At 43.0% G+C, this 27,962-nt stretch overlaps 1 protein-coding gene across 1 annotated transcript; it reads left to right on the forward strand.

The window, feature by feature from the left end:
• MED4 (mediator complex subunit 4) lies at positions 1-26,737 on the forward strand. The gene is made up of 7 exons (XM_030565106.1): positions 1-84; positions 15,021-15,087; positions 20,195-20,365; positions 21,103-21,160; positions 23,334-23,420; positions 24,322-24,453; positions 25,958-26,737. The coding sequence occupies exons 1-7, from the start codon at positions 8-10 to the stop codon at positions 26,128-26,130; spliced, it is 765 nt and encodes a 254-aa protein (XP_030420966.1). The 5' UTR covers positions 1-7; the 3' UTR covers positions 26,131-26,737.
• The last annotated feature ends 1,225 nt before the right edge of the window (positions 26,738-27,962 follow it).

The raw sequence follows: 27,962 nt of genomic DNA on the forward strand, positions 1-27,962 counted from the left end.
CGCGGCGATGGCGGCGGGCGGGGAGCGGGGCAGCACGCGGGACAGGCTGCTGGCGGCGCTGGAGGATCTGGAGCTGCTGGCCAGGTACCCGCGCGCCCCGGGCCGGCCGGACTGGCGCCGCCGCGTGCAGGGGTTGGTGGTTCCTGTGCGGCAGGGCAGCGCCGATAGGCCCCGGTGCAGATGGAGGTGGGGGGAGCCCCAGGGATGGGGGCCCTGTCCCGAGGGCGGGGGGCACTGCCCCACAGAGCCAGCAATCCAACCAGATCAGCCAGAGGAAGGGTGCGGGTAACTGAAAGCCCTTTCCTCGGGCATGGGCTTGAAATGTTTCTTTATCTGCTTCCTGTGCCTAAAACCAACATGCAGAAGTCTCTGTCAGGTCTACCTCCAACAGGGGTTCTCAAACTTTTGTACTGGTGACCCCTTTCACATACCAAGTCTCTGAGTGCGACCCCCTCCCCTTATAAATGAAAAACACTTTTAAATATATTTAACATAAATGCTGGAGGCAAAGCAGGGTTTGGGGTGGAGGTTGCCAGCTTGTGACCTCCCATGTAATAACCTCGTGACCCCCCCCCGGGGGTCCCGATCCCGAGTTTGAGAACCCCTGACATAGAATCAAGTCAGTGTCACATGAGCATCTGTATGCAAACAAATGAAAGTATGACTCGTGGTGGTGGTGGGGAATTGTAATAAAGATATGTTATTACCCAAATTACTAGTAAGGTAGCTAGTTAAAAATGAAAATTTTAAACGTGTTGCTCATATAATACTCCAAAGTACGTTAGACACTTTACAGACATCTAAGACATTTCTTTGATTTGTAGCACTTACAATATATAGACAAGATGTAGACTAAGGACTGAGAGGAAGGGATAGAACAAACTTTTTTTTAACATCTTGTCTATTTTATTGATTCTTGTCCAAAGCCTTTTTGTTTGTTTCAGTGTTCAAAATACAACTGTCTCCTTTTCTGTTTTGCCTTCCTGTGGCTTGTCTATTCGTTGGAGTAGTGTGCGCATTAATTGGTCTATGTAGACCCTGCTGGTCTGCACTAAAGTTTCCCTAATGTACTTAATGAAGTACAATTTGAAACAAACCCTCAGCAACTCTTTCCTCCATTAACTCACCCATATACTCTTGAAATTCTTTATTTTTCTTCTATCCACATCCCTCTTCCATGCCACAGAAATTTTTCCCACTTATTGAGAGATTAATTATTAATTGAAAGTTTGCTGATGCCAAAGGGTTGCAAGTAGTGTCCTTTGATTTAGTCTCTTTCCTTCCAGAGAAGCAGGGGCTTTCTCTAGATTGCCTCCTCAAAGTAAATTGGTAACCTAATGTATTTTCCTGTTTATGTGGATGATTTAATCTTTGCATATTTCTCAGTTGCTAGGGGTATGAAAATACACGGGTCAGTTTCACTTTTGTTTTTAGTCAGTTTCTTTTTCAGATTATCATATTCTGTCACAATATCTGGGTTGAAAGTATTACAGGGAATGTCCTTGTATAAAACTATGCTTTCCATTTTGTATTTAATCACTTATTTTGGCCTCAGGTTCTATAATTGCTTGCTTTTACAAACCTAAATTTTGGGCAAAAATTTGACCTGAGATAATTGTTTCAGAATAATTTAGCAAACATCTCAAGCAAAAGATACTTTTTTATTTTTATCAAGACAGACCATTCTGAACTTGTTCACTTCCTGCAAACATTTATTTGAAGTAACAAGGCCCCCATGCTGCAATCTGTGATCTGTCTGGGCACATCCTAGCAACCATGTGAAACACATGCCATCAGCTGCACGCTTTATGGGAATAAGGGTCTGCCAACATGGATCAGATTGTAGGATCAGAGTCTACATGAAACTATTATACAGAAATTTCCAGCCTGCTTATCTTTAACTACTGCCTCATGCCCTTTATGGAAAAATTATACTAAACATTTAAAAATGGTTCCTACCAAGATCAGATAATGAGTAGGTTCTGTAAAGATGTAATTACAGCGTAAATTATTCACACTCTTAAAATGTAAACCAAATTTAAGTTGCTATTTAAAAAAAAAATACTATCCAATACAAAGAATCTGAATAAGCTAATATTTATCTGTTGGGAACTGTGGGGAAATTCAAATTCAGGTTGATGGCAAATAGTCAAAGTGGAGTTTTAAATCAGCCAATGATTGATTGATACAGTGAATGTGAAATGCTCACATGCAAGATAACTGCTTTAGTCTGATCCTTGGTTCATATGCATTGATGCAAATACTACACATTCTTGACCTTTGTTTTCCCATAGATACATATAGAAAGATTGTCAGTTCTGTGGTTAAACTCTTTGAATAAATGTTGTCACTTTCACTTAACATAAAGAAACATGCAAGATGGAGAACTGGCAACATTACATTTCCAGTCAAAATTTGTATATCTTTAAAACTGACTGTGACATACCCCTGGGATGCAATTTGGAACTGTGGGACTGCTGTGCCCCCTTAATTCTCCTCCCTGGGCTGTCTCTTAAAATGCTATGCTAGTGACAAGCAGCAAAACCCCTCCAGGTGCTGGGATCACTGAGCCAACAACATGCAGGAACACACCCAGCTAATTTGCATGAATGGTTTATAAGCCACTCATGAATTATATATAGAGAGAGACCAGTAAATCTCCCCAGCCTTGCACCCCAGTGATGTTCCATCTTACACTGCTCAAGACATGCTGATTAATTAATTTGCCTCTTCGTCAAAGAATAGTGGACATGCACCAGATTCCCCCAAGTGCTTTAGACAAAGTCACTGATAAGGATAAAATATTAAAATAAGTTTATTAACTACAGAAAGATAGATTGTAAGTGATTATAAGTGTTAGGCACAAAGGTTGATTACATAAGAAATAAAAATAGAATCACAATCTAAATTCTAACTTTAACAGACTAAGCAAGATTTGAATTAAACAGCTTTTCTCATCCCATTGGGTGGTTCCAGGCAGTTTACAGTTCTTAATACACAGCCTGAATTTGCTTTTCAGCCTGGGACCAATCTCCTTAGTTCAAAGTCTTTGTCTTCTAAATGCTCTTCCGTTGAGATGGGGGAGGAGGAAGGCCAAATAGTGATGTCATTGACCCTCATTTATACTTTCTTGCTAGGTGCTAGAACAGGGGTGAGCAAACTACAGCCCACGAGCCATGTCCGGCCCATCGGACCTTCTAATTTGGCCCTTGAGTTCCCGCCAGGGAGCAGGGTCGTGGGTTTGCTGTGCTCCAACGGGGGGTTGGGAGCTTTCCGCGTGGCTCCTGGAAGTAGCAGCATGTTTCCCCTCTGGCTCCTAAGCATAGGGGCAGCCAGGGTCAGGGAGTTCTGCACGCAGCCTCCACCCCAAACCCCACCCCCCACAACTCCCATTGGCTGGGAACCGTGGCCCATGGGAGCTGCAGGGATGGTGCCTGCGGACAGGGCAGCACACAGAGCTGCCTGGCTATGCCTCCATGTAGGAGCCAGAGGGGGGACATGCTGCTGCTTCCAGAAAGTGCCACCTGGAGCCAGCACCTCAACCCTCTGCCCCAGCTCTGATCTCCCTCCCACCCTCTGAACGTCTCGGTCTCAGCCCAGAGCACCCTCCTGCACCCCAAACACCTCATCCTCAGCCCCACCCCAGAGCCTGCACTGCCAGCTGGAGCCCTCAACCCCCCCATGCCACTGCCCTAGCCCTGATCCCCCTCCAAACCCCTCAATCCCAGCCCGGAGCACCCTCCTACACCCCAAACACCTCATCCTCAGCCCTACCCCAGAGCCTGCACCGCCAGCTGGAGCCCTTCTCCCAAACCTTGAACTCCTCATTTCTGGCTCCACACCAGAGCTCTCAACCCCCTCCCGCACCCCAACTCCCAATTTTGTGAGCCTTCATGGCCTGCCATACAATTTCTATACCCAGATGTGGCCCTCAGAAAGTTTGTCCACTCATCTGCTAGAAAGATCCTTACTGTGATGTGGGGGTTCAGTAGCCCCTGTTGTGTACATACCCTCTCTGAAGAGTGTCTGAGAGAGTGGATTCTTCTTGATGGGCCATCAACACGTCAGGTTGGCCTCATGCAAATCTGTCTTGTCAGTGTTAATTGCTCTTTTGTTTCCACTGAAAGACTATCTGTGAGCGTTTTCAGCTCATCACATACTTCAGTAAGAAGCATATAGCAATACTTCATAACTTCACATACAATGATAGAACATGCAATTCAACAGGATATTAATGTTCAGTAGATCAAGACTTTTTGAATGATACCTCACAAAGCCGTGCATTGTACAAAGCATACTATAATCATATCACAGTGGTGAATACGGGGATTCCAGGGTGCTATTTTGAGATACTGATTGTCACACTTACTCTCTTGATTTCTATTACTGTAGATGAAAGGCTGGGTTCTTTCTTCATTTGTTTCATTGCTGAAATTTTCATCCTCTGTATTTCTAATTGAGGGGTCACTTAGTTCACTGCTAACATTACCTGTGTGCAAGTTATTTACGTCTGAATTGACATCTCATAAATGTGAGCTGCAACCCCAGATCATTTCCAAAAAGAATTGTGTCTCTCTTGAAAATCTTGCTTCTCAGTGATCTGCTGAAGAACTGACTTAGGCTGTGTCTACACTGCCACTTTCAGCGCTAAAACTTTAGTCATTCAGGGCTGTGAAAAAACACCCTCCCGAGGGACAAAAGTTTTCGCACTAAAAAGTGCCAATATAGACAGTGTTTATTGCTGGGAGCCGTGCTCCCGGTGATAAAGCTAGCACTGCTTATTTGGGGTGGGTGTTTTTTTTTTATTGCCAGGAGAGCTCTCCCCCAGAAATAAAGCGTGTCTACACTGCCCCCGTGGTTGCACTGTAATGTGGGCAGTATAGACATACCCTTAGAGTAACTGACAAGGGTTTGCTAAACCCAGTCTCTGAAAGCCTAAGAAGTGTTACCAAATGGTTTTGAAATAAATGTGTATCTGAACATGAGATAGTTAACTGAAGTGCCTCCATAACTTTCAGAAGGACTGATATTATCTGTCACTATTAGTTTAAAACTAGTTGTGCTAGAAATACTGTCCCAGTCTATTATTTCTTCTCAGTTTAAGCTTGTTCATAGCTCAGTGGTTTGAGCATTGGCCTGCTAAACCCAGGGTCGTGAAAGTTCAGTCCTTGAGGGGGGCATTTAGGGATTTGGGGCAAAAATCCATCTGGGGATTGGTCCTGCTTTGAGCAAGGGGTTGGACTAGATGACTTCCTGAGGTCCCTTCCAAACCTGATATTCTATGAACAATAGTGTGGAGTCCATTTGATTTCTTCTCTTCCACCGTTGTTCTTTAAGATGACTAATTTGAAAATTTTGAAGCCTGGTTGCTGTTAGTTCATCTCTTCTCTGAAGAAAGCTGAGATATGAGCCCATGCCTTGTTTTTCCCCTGGTCCTTCCATAGGTCTGTTGTAATGACCTTTGTGACTATGGCCTTCAGATATAGCACTCTCCTGGCTCTGTAATGGTGAATAGTTTTGAATGGATCTTAATCTTTGAATAGGTACTCTCTTGCTTACTCTCCTCAGTGGGTAACTTATTATTCTATTCCTATGGAATTGTACAGATGTAATTCTTTCTTGCACTTCCCTATCTTGTGTAAAATTAAGGGTAGTGCTAGTGCAAGAATCATTGCATATGATAGTTTCTGGTCTTATTACTCCCCTTGTTTCTCTGTTCCTGAGCCTGCCACCACTTGTCAATATAGCTTTATTGCTCATATCTCTTGAGGTCCCGCTTCTGGTTTGTTTGGACACTGGACTGTCTCTGGCCTTTTTCTGTGGTCCTGCAGGATTTCTGTTAGTACCCAAACTTGATATGCCTGCATATGCTTCATGAAGAGCTTCAGATGTTGTGTATTGTGTTAATTTCAAGTCTAAATGTAAAAGGTAACATTTCATATGTGATGACAAGTATTTATCCATGCAAATAGAGAATTCGCTTAAGCTTTCCTCTAGAAGCTCAGAATCTTTAAAATCTCTCTCCCATTTTCTCTGTTCAGCAGGATTTGTTAGTGACATTTAGACTGCTCTAACTCTCCTCTGTCCTTTTTCCAGGAACACCAAGAATGTTTGTTTCTCCTTAATATGTTGTCATCATAACTGAGCTTGGTAACAAATTGGTAATAGGACTCTTCTCTGTTGAGATGCTCCTGTGCTATGATTTTGGGTACCGTGGTGTTCTTTATTTTTCCTTCAATTAACCTTTTTTTTTTTTTAGTGAATTCATATGTGCCTCTTAATGTATTTTCTGAAAGTCTTTCATCTCTCCAAGTGGCATAGTAAATCAGATTAGGACACTTCTCTGCCAGCTAGGAACAGAGGGAGTCCTTGTAGTTTGGCTTGGAGTTAAAAAACACTTACAAATAAGTGAGACATGGATCTATAACATCTCCTGCTAATATGCCATCCAACTAGTTACTCAGCGTTTGAGTCCGTCTTACCTACCTTTTATATACTGCTGTTGATCTGCTGCAGTCTGTGGGGCTGAAGTATAAAATATATTTGTTCTTTTAGCCATTCAGAGCTACTAGTTCTTTGAATGTAGAATACTTTATTTTTATAAATAAGCTGATTTCTGATTTTTTAATTCAATTCAAATAATCAAGAGAGTTAGTCTCTAGAGTCATTTTTTACTAGAAATGTAATGTTACCAGTTCTTCATCTTGCACATTTCTTTTTGTTAAGTAAAGGTGACAACATTTATTCAAGGGATTTATTCACAGAATAGATTGACAAACTTTCTACGTGTATCTGTGAGATGAGGAGTCAATTTTTTGTTCAGTTTATTAAACTTTTTATTTTGGTATGGTTTGTTTAAGAGAAACTTTATTGCCAAGTTCTTTGTTGACTTACCCTATGCAAATCCATTGGAGGTAGGATGTATGAATAGTATAGAATTTGGCCTTCTTTCAAGGTTACCTCAAAGCTTTTAAAGGTTCCATCAACACACTTGTGTAAATTCATTGAAGGAAATGGGGTTGCACAAATTTGACTGACAGAACCTGGGTTCCTTTCTTCTGACACTCAGTTTGACTCTGAATTTAGGTTGATTGTGTAAACTTGGTAGTCTTAGTTACAGACCAAGGACCTTTGGTATGAAGATAGCCATTAAACATGGATTTCACCTTAAATACAAACGTTGTTAAACCTGCTGCTGATTATTTTACCAGAAACATCCAGCTACCATCCAACTTCAGAGTTGCTGAATATGTTGGTCTTTTCTGATTTTTCTCTTTGAAAAGATGTACCGTAGGAATGAGTGCAAATTTTGAATTTGCAGATAGTATTTTGTTTATGTATAGATAGATATAGATATATACACACACATATACAGCTATTCTTTATAAAAAAAATCAAGGTAAAATTGTTCATGTGGCTGCCTGGTTAAAAGGGCTGAACTCCTGTGACTTGCACAATTTGTGCTGGGTTTCTATGAAACTTGGAACAGCAGCAGTGAAGGAAGAGAAGTTAAATGGTCATCTTTGCAGCAGTGAAGTCTGGTATTGAAATATTAGATGAGAGCCAAAATGAACTGAAAACAACAAAAAAATCCCTCCATGTGAAAGCGCTACAGATCAGTAATGGAAGAGCTGATTTGATTGGAAAGGGGTCTGTCTGGATTGGGAGACTTAGGCCTTGTCTACTCTGGCAAGTTTCTGTGCAGTAAAGCAGCTTTCTGCTCTGTAACTCCCAAGATGTGCACACTGCCAAGCCACTTAGTGCATATAAACTGTGCAGTTGCAGCACTGTTAAAAGAATAAATAAATAAATAAAACCCACCCTGATGAGAGGTGTACAGCTTTCTGTGCTGGAGCTACAGTGCCCCAGTACCAGTGTAGACCCCTGGTCGATTACAGTGCTGCAATTGGCCTCTGGGAGGTGTCTCACAATGCCTGTTCTCTCCTCTCTGGTCATCGGTTTGAACTCTACTGTCCTGCCTTCAGGTGACCCAACTATGAGTCCCACCCCTTAAATGTTTTGAGAATTTTGAAAGTCTCCTTCGTGTTTGCTTGGTGACACGTGCAGTGGTCTCAGCGCATTTTTCCAGGTGACCATTCCTGCTCCATGCACCAGGTGTTCCCCCAGTTGGAGCAATGTCAAGCTGCTGGACCTCATCAGCATTTGTGGAGAGAAGGCTGTCCAGTCCCACCTGCGCTCCAGCCATAGGAATTATGATACCTAAGGACAGATTTCACGATGCATGACAGAAAGCAGCCATGATCAGGACACACTGCAATGCAGGGTCAAAGTGAAGGATCTGCAGAATGTCTACCGCAAGGCGTGGGAGGCAGACCGCTGTTCTGGGGCTGCACCCACGATCTGCCGGTTCTACAAAGAGCTGGACACAATACTCAGTGGTGACCACACGTCCACTGCAAAGGCCACTGTGGATACTTTGGTGGCTCGTGTGCTAGCCAAGAGTGGACGGAGCCAGGAGGAGGAAATCTTGGATGAGGATGTGGACAGGGAGGGGGATCCAGAGGCAGAGGACTACTCGGAGGTAAGAGATGCATACAGCCAGGAGCTCTTCTCTACCCCGGAGGAGGCCAGACAGTCTCCGTTGTTGGAGCTTCGCAAAGTACAAACAGGAAAGGAGGCCCCTGATAAGTGGTTTTGATTTTGGGAATTGCTGAAGCGTGTTGTTGGGGGCAGGAGGGTTGCAGAATGCAGGCTTGTGTCTGTATGATGCACATACCACCACATACCTAGTCTGAGTGGCAGAACAGGGTGTTGATTGACTCCCTCACTTCACGGGAATCTGCCTCAGAAATCTCCACGACACTCTCATGGAGAAACTAGGCAATCTGCTGCTGCAAGTTCTTTGGCAGAGCTACTTTTTGTTTCTTTCCCCATTAAGGGTAACTTTCCCATGCCACAGTGCCATCATTGGGTGTGGGTGGGGGGAGACCATTGCTGCACACAGGCGAGCCACATAAGACCCAGGACAGAAACCATAGTCTTGAAGAAGACCCTCCCTTGATTCCCTGTTCACCTTCAGCAGTGAGATATCTTCCATAATGAACAAAGCCTGTGGAAAATGTGGGGACAGTAATGATTATAAGCTTCCCCCCCCCAATACAGTGCTGGTTCTCCCCAAGAGCTACCTGTCTAGTGTACAGTATGGTCCCAGAACACTGATTTCCCCTGCCCTTGTGGTTACTCACCATTTTGAGGATCTTGTGGCTCACATGTGCTTGCCTGGGGTCAGCCAGTTAGTGACATGTATGTGAATAGTGGCTGTGTTTTAAATCACTGAATCAGCGGTCTGTGTGTTGCAGACAGTACTGCTTCTGTAAAATGTTGCATTTTGGCTTCACAAATAGGACCTTGGGAGCCCAGCCTCTCTCTTTGTTATTGCCAGCTGAACAGCTGCGCAGAATTAGAAAGCAGCCATGAAGAACTAAAGAGGACTTTCTGTGTGATACCATGATGCACTGTGTGGCTGAAAAACAAGAATTGAAGGAGTGGCGGGACAGTGAGAAGAGGGACTGAAAGGAGAACGTGGCACGCCAGAATGAAGCCACGGAGTGACTCTTAAATGTTATGGAGTGCCAGGCAGACATGATCCAGGTGATACTAGCTCTTCAAACTGAGCAGCTCTGCACCCGCCCTCCCCTGCAGCCGCTGTTGCAAAATTCTCCCATGCGCCCGCCAGACACGGCCAACACACTCTTATCAATCTCCTGGCTCCAGTCTGTACCCGCTGCATTCCACTCTTGCCTCATCACAGTCCAGCCCTGTGGACTCCCAGTACCTATTGCACTCAACACTCAACCTTCTGCAGTTTAGCCCTGCTGAAGTACAGTACCTGCTGCACTGTACTTGAAAGGACAAGGTTGCATATGATACTTGAACATACACAAATCTTTAACTGTCCCGGTATCCAACCTCCTCCTGGGGACACTGCCCTCCCGCCCTGTGCCGATGTGTTTTTTTGGTTTGTCTCTCTCCTCCAGTTGTTTTTTAATAAAATAATTGCTTTGGTCTGAAAGCAACGTTTATTCCATTAACTGAAAGCAAACAGAGCCCTGCAAAGCAACAGGCAATTTTCTTAAAGCTTCACTGTGCAATCACAGTCACCTCCTAGCATTACAAGCACTGCGCTCCCGAGCATAGTAACAAATATTAGTGGCTTTCCGCTTCAGATTGCTGCCTGAAGGCATCCCAGATCCCTGTGGTCCAGTGCTGCATCCTTCTAATAGCCCTGGTCTCTGGCTGTTCAAATTCAGCCTCCAGGCGCTGAACCTCAGTGGTCCAGCCCCTGAGTGAAGCTTTCACCCTTCCCTTCACAAATATTATGGTGCATACAGCACGTGGCTATAAGCATAGGAATATTTTCATCGGCCAGGTCCTACCTTCCATATAGGCAGCATCAGTGGGTCTTTAAATGGTCAAAAGCACACTCAACAGTCATTCTGCACTTGCTCAGCCTGTTGTTGAACCACTCCTTGCTGCTGTTGAGGTTCCTCGTGTATGGCTTCTTAAGCTACGGCATTAAAGGGTAGGCAAGATCTCCCAGGATCACAATGGGCATTTTGACTTCCCCTACAGTGATCTTCTGGCCCGGGAAGAAAGTCCCTGCTTGCAGCTCCTTGAACAGGCCAGTGTTCTGAAAGATGCATGTGTCATGCATCTTTCGGGACCCGCCTCCATTAATGGCCGTGAAATGTCCACGGTGATCCACAAGCGCTTGAAGAACCATAGAGAAATACCCTTCCTGATTAATGTACTCAGTGGCTAGGTGATCTGGTGCCAGTATTGGAATATGTGTGCCATCTATCCTCCCCCTTTCCCCTGCCCGCAGTTAGGGAAGCCCATTTGTGCACAGCCATCCACAATGTCACACATGTTGCCCAGAGTCATGGTCTTTCGGAGCAGGATGTGATTAATGGCCCTGCACACTTCTGTCAACACGAATCCAACGATCGACTTACCCACTCCGAACTGGTTAGTGACCGATTTGTAGCAGTCTGGAGTAGCCAGCTTCCACAGTGCAGTCGCCATGCACTTCTCAAACGACACAGCAACTCTCATTCTCGTGTTCTTCCACCGTAGGGCTGGTGCAAGCTCATCACACAGTCCCATGAATGTGGCTTTCCTCATCCGAAAGTTCTGCAGCCGCTGCTTGTCATCCCAGGTGTGCATGATAATGTGATCCCACTAGTCAGTGCTTGTTACCTGAGCCCAAAAGCGGCATTCCACTGTGGTCAGCATGTCTGTGAATGCCACAAGCAATCTCTTGTCATAGCTACTATGTGTGGTGAGATCAGTGTTGCACTCCTCTTGCCTTTGTAGTTTAAGGAACACCTCCACTGCCACTTGTGATATGTTAGTAAGAGCGAGCAGCATATTGGTCAGCAATGCGGGATCCATTCCTGTAGATCGAAGAGGCAGAGTACACTGTACACAAACCATTGAAAGATGGCGCCAAATGCAGACAGAAGCACAGGGATTGCTGGGATGCAAAGCACTGCATCACAGGGCATTGGGACCTCCTCCGCCTTCCCACAACTCTTAATGGCAGAAGAGGAAGAGATGCTCTGTGGGATAGCTGCCCAGAGTGCACTGCTCCCAATACCAATGCAAATGACGCAAGTGTTAACACGCTATTTCGCAGGCAGCTGACAGTGTGAACACACAACAGCAGTTTCCCTTCAGCGCTCTCTGAGTGGTGATGTAACTCTGCCAGTGTAGACATACTCTTAGAGCTGAGACTCCATTACTCAATCTGGCTCAAATTGAACCCATGATGGTAGACTGGAATTAACTGCCATTTTGGCTATTTAGTGATCTGAGAAATTAGTTGATGGCAGGTCAGTTCTTATTGAATTCATACCCATGTCTTGAAAACCACCATAACAATTGGCATGTGGCTTGGCAGACTTGGAGATGCTAAGAACTGAGAATCTTATCCAGAGTCCACGGAAATCAGTGAAAAGTCTTCCATTGATTTAATTGGGCTATGGATTTGACATGGTGTTTATAAATACATTTCTTTACCTGTGTTACAATTTATGATTTTTAAGGTTGATGATGTCCCTTGGAACTCTTTCTGCTGGTGTCATACTTATGCCAAGAGGATGTCAGCCTGGCACCTTTCATAAATACAAATGTCACTTAAATAACAGAAAGTACTTTTGAAATTGTCTTATTCACATTCTTAAATTGAAAGCCCTGTGCCAAAGTTTTGAAGTCCAAATTTACATCGATCTTTCCTCATATGTTTGTAAAATCTAATTAGTTTTTTTACTCAAAAATAAAGACTTTGATATTTTTAGGTTTTTCAAGGGATTGTCTTAAATATTTAAATACTTAAGATAAAAATTAGGGCTGTCGCATGATTAATCACACTTTTAAAGAGTAATGGAATCCATTTATTTAAATATTTTTGGATGTTTTCTACATTTTCAAATATATTGATTTCAGTTACCACACAGAATACAAAGTGTACAGTGCTCACTTTATATTTGTTATTTTTGATTACAAATATTTGCACAGTAAAAAACAAAAGAAATAGTATATTTCAGTTCACCTAATACAAGTACTGTAGTACAATCTCTTTATCATGAAAGTTGAACTTACAAATGTAGAATTATGTACAAAATAATAACTGCACTAAAAAATAAAACAATGTAAAACTGGAGTCCCCTCACTCCTTCTACTTGTTCAGCCAATCGGTCAGACAAACAAGTTTGTTTACATTTGCAGGAGATAATGCTGCCCACATCTTGATTACAATGTCACCTTGTCAAGGTTTTTTCCCCACTTTGAACTTTAGCGTCCAAAAAGTGGGGACCTGCATGATCACTTTTAAGCTTAATTACTAAGTTCTGAAAGCATGCTCCAGACCTTGACCCTCTCAGACTTTGGAAGGCACTTCAGATTCTCAAACCTTGGGTCAAGTGCTGTAGCTATCTTTGGAAATCTCACATTGATACCTCATCTGCTTTTTGTCAAATCTGCAGTGAAAGTGTTCTTAAAATAAGCAACATGTACTGCAGGGCCAGCTCCAGGCACCAGCTCAGCAAGCGGGTGCTTGGGGCGGCCAAGGGGAAGGGGTGGCAAGTCGGGCTCTTCGGCGGCAAGTCCCTCGGTCCCTCTCGGAGGGAAGGACCTGCCACCGAATTGCTGCAGAAGAAAAAAGTGGCGCTGTGGAGGTGCCGCCGATCGCAATTGTAGCTTTTTTTTTTTTTTTTTTTTCACTGCTTGAGACAGCAAAAACCATGGAGCCAGCCCTGATGTACTCGGTCATCATCTGAGACTGCTGTACTATGAAATATACGGCAGAATGCAGGTAAAACAGAGCAGGAGACATACAGTTCTCCCCCAAGGAGTTCAGTCACAAATTTAATTAACGCTTTTTTTTTTAACGAGCATCATCAGCATGGAAGCATGTTCTCTGGAATGGTGGACGAAGCATGAAGGGGCATACGAATATTTAGCATATTTTGTACGTAAATACCTTGCAATGCCAGCTTCAAAAGTGTCATGCGAATGCCTGTTCTCACTTTCAGGTGACATTGTAAATAATTTCACTAATGATCTGGATGATGAGATGGATTGCACCCTCAGCAAGTTTGCAGATGACACTAAACTGGGAGGAGTGGTAGATACACTGGAGGGTAGGGATAGGATACAGAGGAATCTAGGCAAATGAGAAGATTGGGCCAAAAGAAACCTGTTGAGGTTCAACAAGGACAAGTGCAGAGTCCTGCACTTAGGATGGAAGAATCACATGCACTGCTACAAGCTGGGACCGACTGACTAAGTGACAGTCCTTCAGAAAAGGACCTGGGATTACAGTGAACGAGAAGCTGGATATGAGTCAACAGTGTGCCCTTGTTGCCAGGAAGGCTAATATTGGGCTGCATTAGTGAGCATTGCCAGCAGATCGAGGAAGGGATTATTTCCCTCTATTCGGTGCTGGTGAGGCCACATCTGGAGTATTGCATCCAGTTTTGGGCCTCCTGCTGCAGAAAGGATGTGAACAAATTGGAGAGAGTCCAGCAGGGGGCAGTGAAAATGATAAGGGGGCTGGGGCACATGACTTATGAAGAGAGGCTGAGGGAACTGGGCTTATTTAGTCTTCAGAAAAGAAGAGTGATGGTGGATTTGATAGCAGCCTTCAACAACCTTAAGGGGGACTCCAAAGAAGAGGGAGCTAGGCTGTTCTCAGTGGTGGCAGATGACAGAACAAGGAGCAATGGTCTCAAGTTGCAGTGGGGGAGGTCTAGCTTGGATATTAGGAAGAACTTTCACTGGGAGGGTGGTGAAGCACTGGAATGGGTTACCTAGGAAAGTGGTGGAATCTCCGTCCTTAGAGGTTTTTAAGTCCTGGCTTGACAAATCCCTGGCTGGGATGATTTAATTGGGGTTGGTCCTCCTGTAAGCAGGCGGTTGGACTAAGTGACCTCCTGAGGTCTTTTCCAACCCTAATCTTCTATGTGTCTGTGAAGAAACAGGCAGCATTATGTCCCGTAAATGTGAACAAACTTGTTTGTCTGAGCAATTAGCTGAGCAAGAAGTAGGAAAATCTACATTTGTAAGTTGCACTTTCACCATAAAGAGATTGCACTACAGTACTTGTATGAGATGAATTGAAAAATACTGTTTATCATTTTTATAGTGCAAATATTTGTATTAAAAATAATATAAAGTGAGCACTGTACATTTTTATTCTATGTTGTAATTCAAATCAATATATTTGAAAATGTAGAAAAACATCCACAAATATTTAGTAAATTACAATTGGTATTCTATTGTTTAACAGTGCCATTAAAAGTGTGATTAATCGTGATTAATTTTTTTAATCAAGATTAATTTTTTTTTAGTTAATTGCCTGAGTTAACTATAATTAATCGGCAGCCCTAATAAAAATACAATGTCACTAGTATACTTTTGAAACTCATTGGGGACAATCTCACCTAATTTCTAAACAGTAGTTTAGAATATTGTTTACAATGCAAATTTCATTTCAGGGAACTGATTGAAATTTTGGCAATTTCAAGAAACCAGAAACTCCCACAACCAGGAGAGGAGAGCCAGGTAAACAACTTTTCTTAAATATTTCTCTAGGTAGTTAACCTCCATATTCAGCCTTTTTCTCCCTACAAGGCCTAGCATTCAGGCTAACTGTGTGATATGAAATTTTTAGCAACACTAATATTCGAAAAGTTTAGTGGTGAGGGCCCAATCCTGCTTCCAGGGAAGTCAGTGACAGTGCCCCTTCCCTCTCCCACCCAGTGAGCCAAGGACTTTTCCGTGAGTTTGTAAATGCTAGTTGTGTTCAATAGGACTGAAATCCTATGAAATGTGAGAGCAGTGGTTTAACAGACTGTTCAGTATGTTGCGTTTCCAGGGTTTGATTCAGTCTCCTGCTGTGCTTGTAAGTACTTCAAGGGCTGAAGAGCAGCTTCTTGCTAACCCCTGTCCCAGTCCATGTACTCTCCTTAAACACTGCATGTGCCTTGAGCACTGGCGGCAAGCAGCATAAATATTCTGGATAAGGAGCTTATTAGACGGTTTGTCAAGTGCTGGTCTGTAGAGTTCTGAAGAAAATTGTAGCTAGATTATTTCCTTTTGTGATCCTTAGTCCTGATGATCTTCATTCACTCTTGGTCTGGCACTTCGTCAAAATCTCAGCCAGTTCTGTCCCTCTGCAGTTTGAGGGTGGATTTTTGTATGTGATGGACTGTCCAATTATTTGATATCTTTATGGAAATAAACCCCTGGTACATAGAGGAAGGAGACTTAATTATACCTTTCCTGGCCACTTAAAACAGGCCACCTAAGGTAGCTGACAGTATCAGAAGATTTTTCTCAAAGGGGACATTGAGATTGAAAACAGCAAAGATTAAATATGTGAATACATGCAGTACTAGTTTCAGTAATTTACATACAGTTAATCTTTCCCTTATTATCTACTGTAATTTATTCTGTCACAATAGCTTCCAGATCAAACTTTTACAAATCCAAAGGTGTATTTGTAATGGGAGATGCTATGAATCCAATTTGTGCTCTGAAAAATCAAGCTGTATTCTCTAAGGATTGTACATCCTTGCTTGTAATAAAGATTTTGTAAGCAGAGTTTATCTGAAAATTGTGTAGATGTATGAAGCAGAATAAACTCCATTGCACTGGCTCTGTGGTGCTGAACAGAAGTAAAGACTTTATCAAAAGAGTAAACAGACACAGCTAGAGGACTCACAAAGAACATATCTTGACTAAAGGGATACTTCTGTATAGTTTGTGGATTACAGCTAAGATTTAGATGGAACCAATGGCCCTGCTGCGAACTGCCCTCACTACTATGTCTTGCAAAGTAACCCTTCTGAAAACGAAGGAAGGTGGCTCTGAGTTCCAGCATATTTAGTGAGAGGGCTAGTCATTTGAGGGCATAGTAACTTCTAGTTTGGTTGTAAATCTTTTTTAGTAATGAGTTGATGGCTGTGCACTGCTGGAGTTGGTGCAAGCTTGGGCTGCTTGTGTTAAAACAGCCTATTGGTGGGCATTTAGCTTTGGACAGTCAGTGCCCATAGTATAAGGGAGCTTGGTTCCCACTCATAATCACACAACACAGTGGGTCATTCTTACCGTTCACCAGAAACTTCCTACTTTCTTTGTTGGCAACAGAAATACTTAATCCAGAGGTCTCAAACACGCAGCTCGCAAAGTTATTTTCTGCGGCCCGCGAGCTCCTCACAGCCCCCCCTCCATCCTCCAGCATTTACCTAGAGTGGCTCTGGCCCGGCGTGCATCAGGGGCAGGGCAGGCTCCCTTCCTGACTGCCCTGCCCCCGTGCCGCTCCAGGAAGAGGAAAGAACCTGGGGGAAGAGAGGTGCAGGGGCATGTGTTGATGTTGCTTCAGGTACCGCCCCCAGCAGCTCCCATTGGCTGTGGTTCCCCATTCCTGGCCAATGGGAGATGCTGGGGGCGGTGCCTGAAGCAACAGCAACACATGCCCCTGTGCCCTTGCTCCTCCACATTCCAGCTGCTTCCCAGAGCAGCACAGGGGCAGGGCGGGCAGGCAGGCAGAGAACCTGCCCTGCTCCCAGTGCACGCCGGGCCAGAGCCCGCCCCCCCCGAGTCCTGCTGCAGTCAAACCCCCTGCCCTGACCCCCCGCCGCACCCTGCACCCCGACCCCCTGCCACACCCCTCCTGCACACCAACCCACTGCCCTGAGCCCCATGCCACACCCTGACCCCCTTCCCTGAGCCCTCTGCTGCACCCCGTACCCCTCCTGCACCCCGACCCCCTGCCCTGAACCCACTGCCACACCCTGCACCTCTCCTTAACCCAAACCCACTACCCTGAGCCCCGCCGTACTCTTCCTGCACCCCGTTCCCCTGCTCCCCTGCCACACCCCTCACGCCTCCTGCACCCCACACCAGCTTCCTGCCCTGAGCCCCCTGCTCCACCCCTGCTCTACCCCGACCCCCTGCCCTGACCCCCTGCCACACCCCTCATCCCTCCTGCACCACCCACCCCAACTCCCTGCCCTGAGCTCCTGCCACACCCCTACTGCACCACCTGGGGGCAGGGAAGGGGTGGGGATTTCAGGGAAGGGATTGGAATGGGAGCAGGGAAGGGGTGGGAAGAGGCGGGGCAGGGGTGGTGCCTCATGGAAGGGGTGGGGTGGAGGTGGGGCTGAGGGCGGTGCATGTGGGAGGTGTCAGTGATGCAGCCCTCGGGCCATTGTACTAGTCCTCATGTTGCCCTCGTGGTCATTTGAGTTTGAGACCCCTGACTTAGTCAATCTAGAGTGGCACAAGGAATCAGAGGTCTAGATCTCAGCTTCTGAATCAGCAGAATTTAGAGTGCCACAGAGAGCACAGGAAGCTCTCCGTGGGAATAGACACAGTACTCATGCTGACTGAAGGAACACTGTTGTTAAGCTCTGGAAGAGATGTGGGCTTGATGTAACATAAGTCAAGGACTCCCCTAGTCCACCCAAAAGAACCATTATTTTCATTTGGCATTTCCTTGTACTTCTAAAATAAACCTTGTGGTTTTGGGCCAAAAATAAATGTATTAAATTTGCTAGCTTTGGTTTAGGAATCACTAATCTACATATGTGTGAAACCTACTAACAGTTGTGCTAGTAGTGATGAAATGAGCACATTCCAGATATGCAGAGATTTTACTGCTTAAAACACAGATTCCTCCACTTTTAAAAGTGATGCGCTTGGCACAAACTGTTTCAGACTGCACTTCTACTTAATACACCTTTTTAAATCTAAATGTCTAGAATTATCAGCTTCACTGTGACTGGAGTGTACCTGTCATGTCAGTTTGCTAGAGGTAAAATATTCTTTCTAAGGAATGTAGTACATTTAGGGTGTTCTAGTTAATAGGTGATGAGCTAGTACATTCAGGGCTGCGTTTCATATATTCAGCAATAGCATAATTAACAGTGCTGGGGCTGAAATGTTCATAACCAGTATTAAGAATTAATGATTTATTAGATGAATGAGGAAAATTGGCATCTTTCTTAGTACTCTTGTTTCCATGTTTTTGGCAGCAGTCCCATCAAGATAAGTCCATCAATTGCATGGGTTGTGGTGCCCTAATTTTGCTAAACTGAGGCCATGTCTACATCTAAAATTTTGCAGCGCTGGTTGTTACAGCTTTATTAGTACAGCTGTATAGGGCCAGCGCTGCAGAGTGGCCACACTTACAGCAACCAGCGCTGCAAGTGGTGTTAGATGTGGCCACACTGCAGCGCTGTTGGGCGGCTTCAAGGGGGGTTCCGGGAACGAGAGAGCAAGCCGGGGAAGGAGACCAGCTTCGCCGCGGTTTGCTCTCGCGTTCCCGGAGCCACCCTGCAAACCGCAGGGAAGGAGACCTGCTTGCTCGGGGTTCCGGGAACTAGAGAGCAAGCCGGGGAAGGAGACCAGCTTCGCCGCGGTTTGCTCTCGCGTTCCCGGAGCCACCCTGCAAACCGCAGGGAAGGAGACCTGCTTGCTCGGGGTTCCGGGAACTAGAGAGCAAGCCGGGGAAGGAGACCAGCTTCGCCGCGGTTTGCTCTCGCGTTCCCGGAGCCACCCTGCAAACCGCAGGGAAGGAGAACCGCTTGCTCGGCGGTTCGGGGAACGAGAGAGCAAACCGGGAAAGGAGACCAGCTTCGCCGCGGTTTGCTCTCGCGTTCCCGGAGCCACCCTGCAAACCGCAGGGAAGGAGACCTGCTTGCTCGGGGTTCCGGGAACGAGAGAGCAAGCCGGGGAAGGAGACCAGCTTCGCCGCGGTTTGCTCTCGCGTTCCCGGAGCCACCCTGCAAACCGCAGGGAAGGAGAACCGCTTGCTCGGCGGTTCGGGGAACGAGAGAGCAAACCGGGAAAGGAGACCAGCTTCGCCGCGGTTTGCTCTCGCGTTCCCGGAGCCACCCTGCAAACCGCAGGGAAGGAGAACCGCTTGCTCGGCGGTTCGGGGAACGAGAGCGCAAACCGGGAAAGGAGACCAGCTTGATTACCAGAGGCTTCCTCCTTCCACGGAGGTCAAGAAAAGCGCTGGTAAGTGTCTACATTGGATTACCAGCGCTGGATCACCAGCGCTGGATCCTCTACACCCGAGACAAAACGGGAGTACGGCCAGCGCTGCAAACAGGGAGTTGCAGCGCTGGTGATGCCCTGCAGATGTGTACACCTTCAAAGTTGCAGCGCTGTAACTCCCTCACCAGCGCTGCAACTTTCTGATGTAGACAAGCCCTGAGAGCCAAATTGGTAGCTTTTCTGGAATCCAAGAAACACACATACTTTTCAGATCTGCATGTTCAGATTTAATATTGAAACTTGTATCTTCCTTGATAGATGAATGGAAAGTTCTTGTTTGCATTCCTCAATAAAATCCTCCAGCATACCAGCTTTGGTACAAATAAATATCTTATTAGATACTTGCTAGCACATGGCATACTTGACCTACCCTCAAGTTGCAACTTGGGCTATCTGAATTGTAGGTTATCTTCCCAAGTAGAAGAGTTGGAAACTTCATTTTATTTTAAAAATGTTTTGTTTTGGAGAATACAACAAAATCAGTGTGAATACCCCAAAACTGACTTCTGCTGTCCCTCCTACTATTGGATTCCTCTTCATAGTGCAGTTGTGGATTTTGTAATTAATCAAGCTAAATAAGTTACATAAATACTTTATCTGACAGATCCTGGAGTTGCTCATTCAGAGAGATGGAGAGTTTCAGGAATTAATGAAGCTGGCACTTGATCAGGGGAAAATTCATCATGAAATGCAGCTATTAGAAAAAGTAGTCGAAAAGAGGGACAGTGATATTCAGCAGCTACAAAAACAACTGAAAGAAGCAGAGCATATACTGGTAAGTCTATAGGTGAAGTGTTTTCTTTTGAGAGTTGCTGGTTGGGAGTGGTTGTGCATAACACGCAGTTCTGGAAAAAACAAAAATTTTAGTTTAAGAAGATTAAGTATATGAATTCTTCTTGAAAGCTTGGAAATTATGCTTTCAGTAGCCAGAGTTAATTAAAGTTACCTGCTTTTTGGAAAGGCTGTAATGGTAATTTTCATTCAACCTATATTACTCTTCCTTCATAATAATTTTACACCCCACTCAGTCTGTTTTCACAGTTTGAAAGATTTGTAGTGAAAATAACAGCTATTGTAAATAATAGGTGAAGTGTGGAAAATCAAACCACTGAAGATGGGTGCTGGTTAAATGAGGAAAGAATAAAAGGAGCAGATGAATTTTGGACTTCACATTTTGGCCTAATCCCTTGAGAAAATAGGCAACCCTTTGAGCAACTTGGACTAGTGAAAGCAATAGGAGCCCTTCCTGGATATCTGTGGGCATAACAACTGATAGAGGATGGTAGTTATTTAATTTATCTGACATTCTAGAGGCATTACTGTGCTATGTGCTCGCATAGTAAGAAGAACTTTAAGACACTGTTATATTTTGAAAACATTCACTGAATAATAAGATGTTGATTCTGATCTTTATTTTAGAGGTGGTTTTTAATAAGATAAGTGGACAAATTCACAGGGCCCCTTTGAGCCTAAGGTTACAAATTAATGAAGCATTTTTTCTTTAATAACTAGGCAACAGCTGTTTATCAAGCAAAGGAAAAACTAAAATCAATAGAAAAAGCAAGAAAGGGTGAGTATCAATAGTTTGTTACAATATTCTGAGGCTTTGAAAACGATATAGCTTTAAGTAATTTATCTAGAGTTCTATGTAAGCATGTAGGTTGATTTCTTTTAATTGTATCACATAATAGTTTAAGACTTAAAATCTGTGTAAAATGTTGCATGTGTGTAAGAGTTTTCCATTCAGTTTGGAACCTTTAAATCTTAGAGGACTTTGAAAGGCTGGGGGGGGGGGGGGGGAAGAGAGAGAGAGAGAGAGAGAGAGAGAGAGAGTGTGTGTGTGTGTGTGTGTTGGAAACATTATATCATAGTTTTAAGGTATAGCTCCAAATACATTTCCCGTAGTATAAATATCTGTGCTGGTTTTGCTTTAGTAGTAATGCATATGATTAGCTTAGTTTGTCACACAAGGCACTTCCCCTAATATGCTGGTCTACAGTTTGTATCCAGTCTTTTTTTGGAGGGGGAGGGGAGAGCATGGCGTTTGTTTTTTTTTTAAATAAATGTGAACAATATTACTTACTAAAATCTGTGTCTTGCCTCAGTACTTGCATAGTACTTGCAGTAAAACTGTAGTACTTGCACAGCTAAGCTAGTCATTTTTACAAAATAGGTGGGAAGGTATTTTATAGTTATTTATAATATCTTTATAGTTATTTGTGACTTTTTCATTTAAAATGATCTCAGGGCATTTCACAAATTATACATTGCTTGAAATGTAGTCACTTATGGAGTGGAGAGTGACTGCCATCTGGAATGTGTACACTGCATGATAGTAGGAGAAAAGGAGAGAGAAGTTTATTAAGTATACTGGGGGGCAAGTCCCTACTATAACAAAAAATGCTATGGCATCTTACAACCAGCTTCTGTATGGGTACTAAAAGTCTCCTATGAAAGATCTACCTAGCTCTTAAACAGACTTTTTTAATCAGAAGATCTCAGTGTACTTTACAGAGTAGACTGCATGGAAATCAGTCTACCTCACAAGGCTGAAAAACTTAGCTGACTTTTGTGATATTTGAATCTGTAGTTTTGGAGTCAATATATTGCAAACCAGGTCCTCTGTTAAGCTGTTTGTGACAGACTGACAGTATCCTGTAATGTCCTGGACAAACTTCCTGGAATTAAGATAAACTTTATTGAATTAGGTTAAACCTTACTGAGTTAGGTTTAATACCTTTGGGATCCATTGTTTTAAAAACGCAACTGTGTGTGTTATTGTGGAATTGTATGTACCTCCTCTAGGAGGAGGAGGGGGATGATAATGCAGTTCTTCAGGCTATCAGCCCTATGAAGCCATCCCTTGGAGAGGTGCACAGATACTAGTTCAAACTGGATTCTCTGGGGACCAACAGACAAAGAAAGGGTTTTTGGATAAAGAGCCTGGTTTAAAATAGGCTTATAGCCTTCTTCCTGAGCCAGCAGATGGACCGAATCTCTGCTGTATGGAGGGCCCCAATCCTTAGGGATGGATTGAAAAGACTTAGCTGCTGAGGCCCCATAAGACAGTGTGCTTGTTCTGAGCTGAAGCCCTGATGAACTTGAAACCACAAGGAAACCCCTTGGGTTGGGTACTGAAGGACTGCTCCTATCAGAGCCCTTGTTAGGGTTGGGATGATCCGGTAAGCTTATAGCCATGTGCGTAGGTTCTTTTATGGTTGTTAATGTTTTCTCTGTAGTACTTTTAACAAGAATACAATAGGCTTGCATAGGAAGAACTCTGTGATACCTTAAAACTGTGGGCAATTACTCTGTTAGTATCTGAAAAGAAAGCCAGCAGGCCAGCTTAGGCAACCTGTCTCTCTGCTGGGAATAATACAGTAAAGGCAGGGAACTGTTCATCCTGGACATACCCTGGTCAGAAGGGAGAGAGATGAGTATCTCCACTCAAGAGGTGATCCACTCAGGAGGTGATGGCCAGAGGAGCATGAAGCCTTGAGTTGGTTGCCCTTGCTGGGCCATAGGGGGGAAATACAGGTGCAGTTGTCCTGAACTGTGACACTGTCCTCTGCAGTGCCTGCATATTGGGGATACCCCTGAGGTTCTGTTAAAATGTTACATCGTTGATCTCTGTTTGGAATATCAAAGTGTTAAATAATCTAAAACTATCAAATCAGACAATCTCTTGAGAGTATGCCAATCAGGGTGCATTTCCTTTGTTAACTTCTTTTCCTCTTTCACAGGTGCTATTTCATCTGAAGAAATAATTAAATATGCCCACAGGATTAGTGCCAGCAACGCTGTTTGTGCTCCTCTGACATGGGTACCAGGTAAATTTCATGTTTGACAAATAAACTATATGAGTTTGTTGTACTTTGATTGATGGCATGACATGGAAATGTCCTTTCATTTTAATATAGGTGCAATAATTAAACACCACCATTTAGTATTTGTGTCATGACAAATGATATTTTGCTTGGATTTTATAAAGCTTTCCAATATTAAAAAAGTTTTTTTCCCTCTTAAGATACTTATCTTATTTTTTTCCTTGTTGAATACCTTGGAGTAAAATTTTGTGGAAATTTTATACGTGGCTTTAAATAGCTACAAAACTCACAGCTCCTGGACTCCATTAATAAGTTGGTACTATATGTCCTCCATTGAATCCTTGTTTTCTGTGGGGTCCAATTCAAGGTCTTGGTCCTAATTAAAGCCATTAATGGGTCAGAACCAGGTTATATTAAGGACTGTCTCTTCATTCACATTCCTCTGACACCACTGCACTCATCAGGGATTTGGAAACTATGTGAATAGAAATTATTGGGAGCCAGGGGCAAGGAATGTTCAGTGATGGGTCCTAGCCTCCCTGCAGCAGATCCTTTCCCTGCCCTCCTGCAGCAGATCAGAATGTGTACTTAGCTAAAGAGCAAGGCGAAGAACTGAAATGAAGTCTTGTTAATAGTAGCAATGAGAACAGAGATATATCTTCTGCTACAGTGAGTTTTTTGTATACTTCTTTTTGCCAAGCTTGAATAAACGAAGATTGTAAATGGAGAATGTATTTAGGTTTAATTTCTCACAGAACAGGTGTGCTTCCCATTGCTGATATGAACAGTCAACACAGTTTTCTGTTAAAAAACATTGAAGAAAAAGACTAGCACTAAATAGCTGGTAGTTATCTTGCAGATGTTAGCTTTGTTTTAATCATATAAAAAACTATTTGTTTTTAAGGGGACCCACGCAGGCCATATCCTACAGATTTGGAGATGAGGAGTGGCCTTTTGGGTCAGATGAACAACCCATCCACTAATGGAGTTAATGGACACTTGCCAGGGGATGCACTTGCAGCAGGCAGATTGCCAGGTAATGGAACTACTCAGATGTTTATGCAATGAATAAAAGAAATGCCATAACCATAGCAATTATGAATTTAATTCACCTCCAAAGTGTCCCTCAGTGTTGGCAAGACAGAACTAAAACAGCTACAAATTCTGGCTGACGCTGCAGTGAATTAGTTCCCTGGCAGTAAGGGATTATTAACAAAGTAAGCAGTTTGAAAAGCTGACACGGTGATATAGAAGAGCAAGAGAAAATGTATTCTATTTGTCCCACTGCTAAATCAAATTGAGATAACTGGATCATTTTGGCAAACCAGTGGAAAAAATTTCACTCATGAAAGGAGAAATATGTAGGCTTTCAGCTTCCGATCCATTTCTAGTAAACTGATTATTTTAAAAGCACACATTAAAATATGGAAAACTTTCAGAGCAAATTACTACTTTCTTAGCAGATAAAACAAATATATTGTCTTGAGTCATGGAAGGGAAGTTCAGATATGTATGAAGTCAGAAGACTTTTTCCCCTTCTTTAATTCGTAGTCTATATCAATAGAATAACAAATGTGTTTAGAAGTTCCAGATCTAGAAATGGTGAACTAATATTTACCACTTAAGATAAATTCTTATTGACAAAACCAATTTAAATACTGTGGTGTTTTGGGTGTATGAATTAAGGATTAATTCCTTAATACTTGATTATTGAAATGGCCAGTAATAGTGATCTTACTTGGATTTGGTCATGATTGCTAAACTATATTCTGGTTTAAAAATACTACTAGTGAACTAAGAATACAGTGGAGTAGTTATGCTAGGTGATCGGTGATTTTTACTTTTCCAGGAGTTGACTAAAGAACAAAATGTCTATATTGAAGTTAAAAAGATCTTTTGGTTCCTGTCTGTCTAACCATTTGTAGTTATGAATAGTTTGTTTTCAAAAGTTAAGATTGTTACCGTGGGACACATCTAAAACCAATAGTATTATTGTAGCTGTTCTAAAGAAACTGTGTTTGTATAAATACTGGGCTGGAAACCAGAAATTCAATTCTGCTCCTGGCTGTGAAGTCTTGGGCAAGTCACTTGCCTGTGTTGTGAAAGGTGAAATGCAGGTGATAACATTCACTCATCTCTCAGCAGTCTTGTGAAGGTTAGTTAATGTTCGAACAGGCTGTGAAGCTATAAAGCACTGTACAAACATTATTTTGATATTTTTAAATTAGTGTGATCACAGAAGAGAAGGGTGGAATCTGTTTTCTCTATCAAAGTAATACCTCTGATGGAACAGGCCTTACAGTGTTAGAATGGCTCATTTATAAGAGACTTCAGCTGCTAACTAAACTGTTTCAGCTAACTTGTTTAAAAATTCAAGAATGAGGATTGGGAGAATAGTTTGGCACTGAAAACAAAACTTTTGAAAATGTTTTTAACAGGACATGCAGCTGTGCCTGTTTTCAGATGCATGGGCTTCTCCATTTAAAAGGTAGATATTCAGCTAATGATTATGCTACCAAAGCATTGTATTTATTTTTCAGATGTGCTTGCTCCTCAATATCCTTGGCAGTCAAGTGATATCTCAATGAACATGCTACCTCCTAATCATAGCAATGACTTTATGTTGGAGCCTCCAGGGCACAATAAAGAAAATGAAGATGATGTAGAAGTTATGTCAACAGACTCCTCAAGCAGCAGTAGTGACTCAGATTAAGTACCGAAAAGGGACAACATCCCAACCAAATAGACTTTTCTTTCCCCTGGTGAAGGCAGGTTGGACACTGTTCATCAAAAGCTGCAATACCAGCCCGATACATTGGCTTCACTGTGCAGTGAAAAGACACAGCCTGTTTAGATCTAGAATGGTGATTTTAAAATGGTGAACTCTTCGTTGCTCTAGATATTATCCACAAGATGCTCAATTAAAACAAGCAAAAATTGGTGATAACTTTCTGCTGAGGAGAGCGTTGCCAGCTTTCCAGTGATTGTTTTTTGTAAACTGTATATTTTTTTACTATGCATTAGACAAAATAAGTTTCTGGAAAAGAAGCTGTAAGGGGAATCTCCTTGGATGTTTGTTAATACTTCACTCTTTTGATAATAGCCTTTCTATTAAGGCACAAAAAATGTGTACAGCTGTGTAGATTTTAAAAGTTTGGCTGCTTTGATAGCTACTGCCAAAGCTCAAGTGTTTGATCATCTTATGTGTTACGAGAATGAAAATGTGATGTGACCATAAGCTGTTACACAAAAATATTTTTGTAATTATTGTAATATATAGTGAATTTGTTGTTACAAATAAAAAACTCAACTTTGATGTACTTTTACTTTTCAATTTGCAGAATTTAATCTTGGACTGACTAACTTCTCTGCCTACCATGTCTCCACAGTAGGAAACCCCCATGCAGTTGTTACCACAGACCAAGTAGTTTCTGCAGTTTCCATTCACCCTCACTCATGGTTTTCTAAAGTTTTGACTAAATCTGCCCTATTCTGTGTATTCCTGTTAGAATTCCCCTTTGCTCAGTCACTCCTCCCCAGTATTTAGGCATCTCAAAACATTTCAGGGCTGAAAACTGATACTCCCCAGACCCTAGTCTGAGTGACTTAGACTACTCACTATGAAATATGATGTAATTTTGACAATGATCATTTTAAGCATATTTGTAATTCACTTTCTTCTTCCCTCATTCAATTTTACAATAGGCACTAGGGAAATAGGAAGGTAAAGTAAAGCAATGGTAGAGGTGCAAAAAATAAGCCAAGAAGTACAAAATTTTCTTTCACTGGCATGAGTGTATTAAATGAAAGTCATTCTTAAAGTATTTAGGTACAATTTTAAAAAAGTTTCTTCTTCATTCTCTGTCACGAATATAACTTCATCATCTGATTCTCAGACTCAAATCACTAATTTCATGAGGAAAGCCAGCCCTGATAGAGGTTTTCACTTATTTCTCCCTCCTGAGCCTGCAGGGTGCTCTAATGTCTTGATTATTAAGTTATTTGCTGCTTGTATTCCAGAGACTGAACACCTTGCTTTTAGAATGCTCTCAGCAGCTGATGTATTGTGGGAGGGAAGTAGAAATGACTTTGAAGCCCAAACAACTCTTTGCCCAGAAAGAGGTACCTATTTCTCTATTTCAACATCCTGACTACAATTTCCCTGCCTTCAGCTGCCCAGGTTTAATTTTCTTGATACTTATGTCAGTCCCTTCTAGTTTTCCAAAACATTCTCCAGGGAAAATAGCACAGACAAGACTTTAAAGGCTTGCTTGAAGAGGTGTGAAGCTGAGAATGGGAAAAAGCCGCCGGGAGCAACCAGGACAAACATACTTGGGATATATCTTCACTGCACATTTAGACTGAGCTCTTACATGAGTTTTAGCCTACCCCACCCCCTGTTTAAAGGTGATTTCAGCCAATGATAGCTGACTCGGCTGGGAGTGTAGATTAGAGCCTCAGCTCCCCTTTAACTCAGGCTGAATCTGCCAACTTCTCAGTGAAGATACAGGCTAAATCACTCGAGTGCTGACAGTCCTCCAATGC

The sequence above is a fragment of the Gopherus evgoodei genome, chromosome 1, assembly GCF_007399415.2.
Source record: "Gopherus evgoodei ecotype Sinaloan lineage chromosome 1, rGopEvg1_v1.p, whole genome shotgun sequence".
NCBI lineage: Eukaryota > Metazoa > Chordata > Testudines > Testudinidae > Gopherus > Gopherus evgoodei.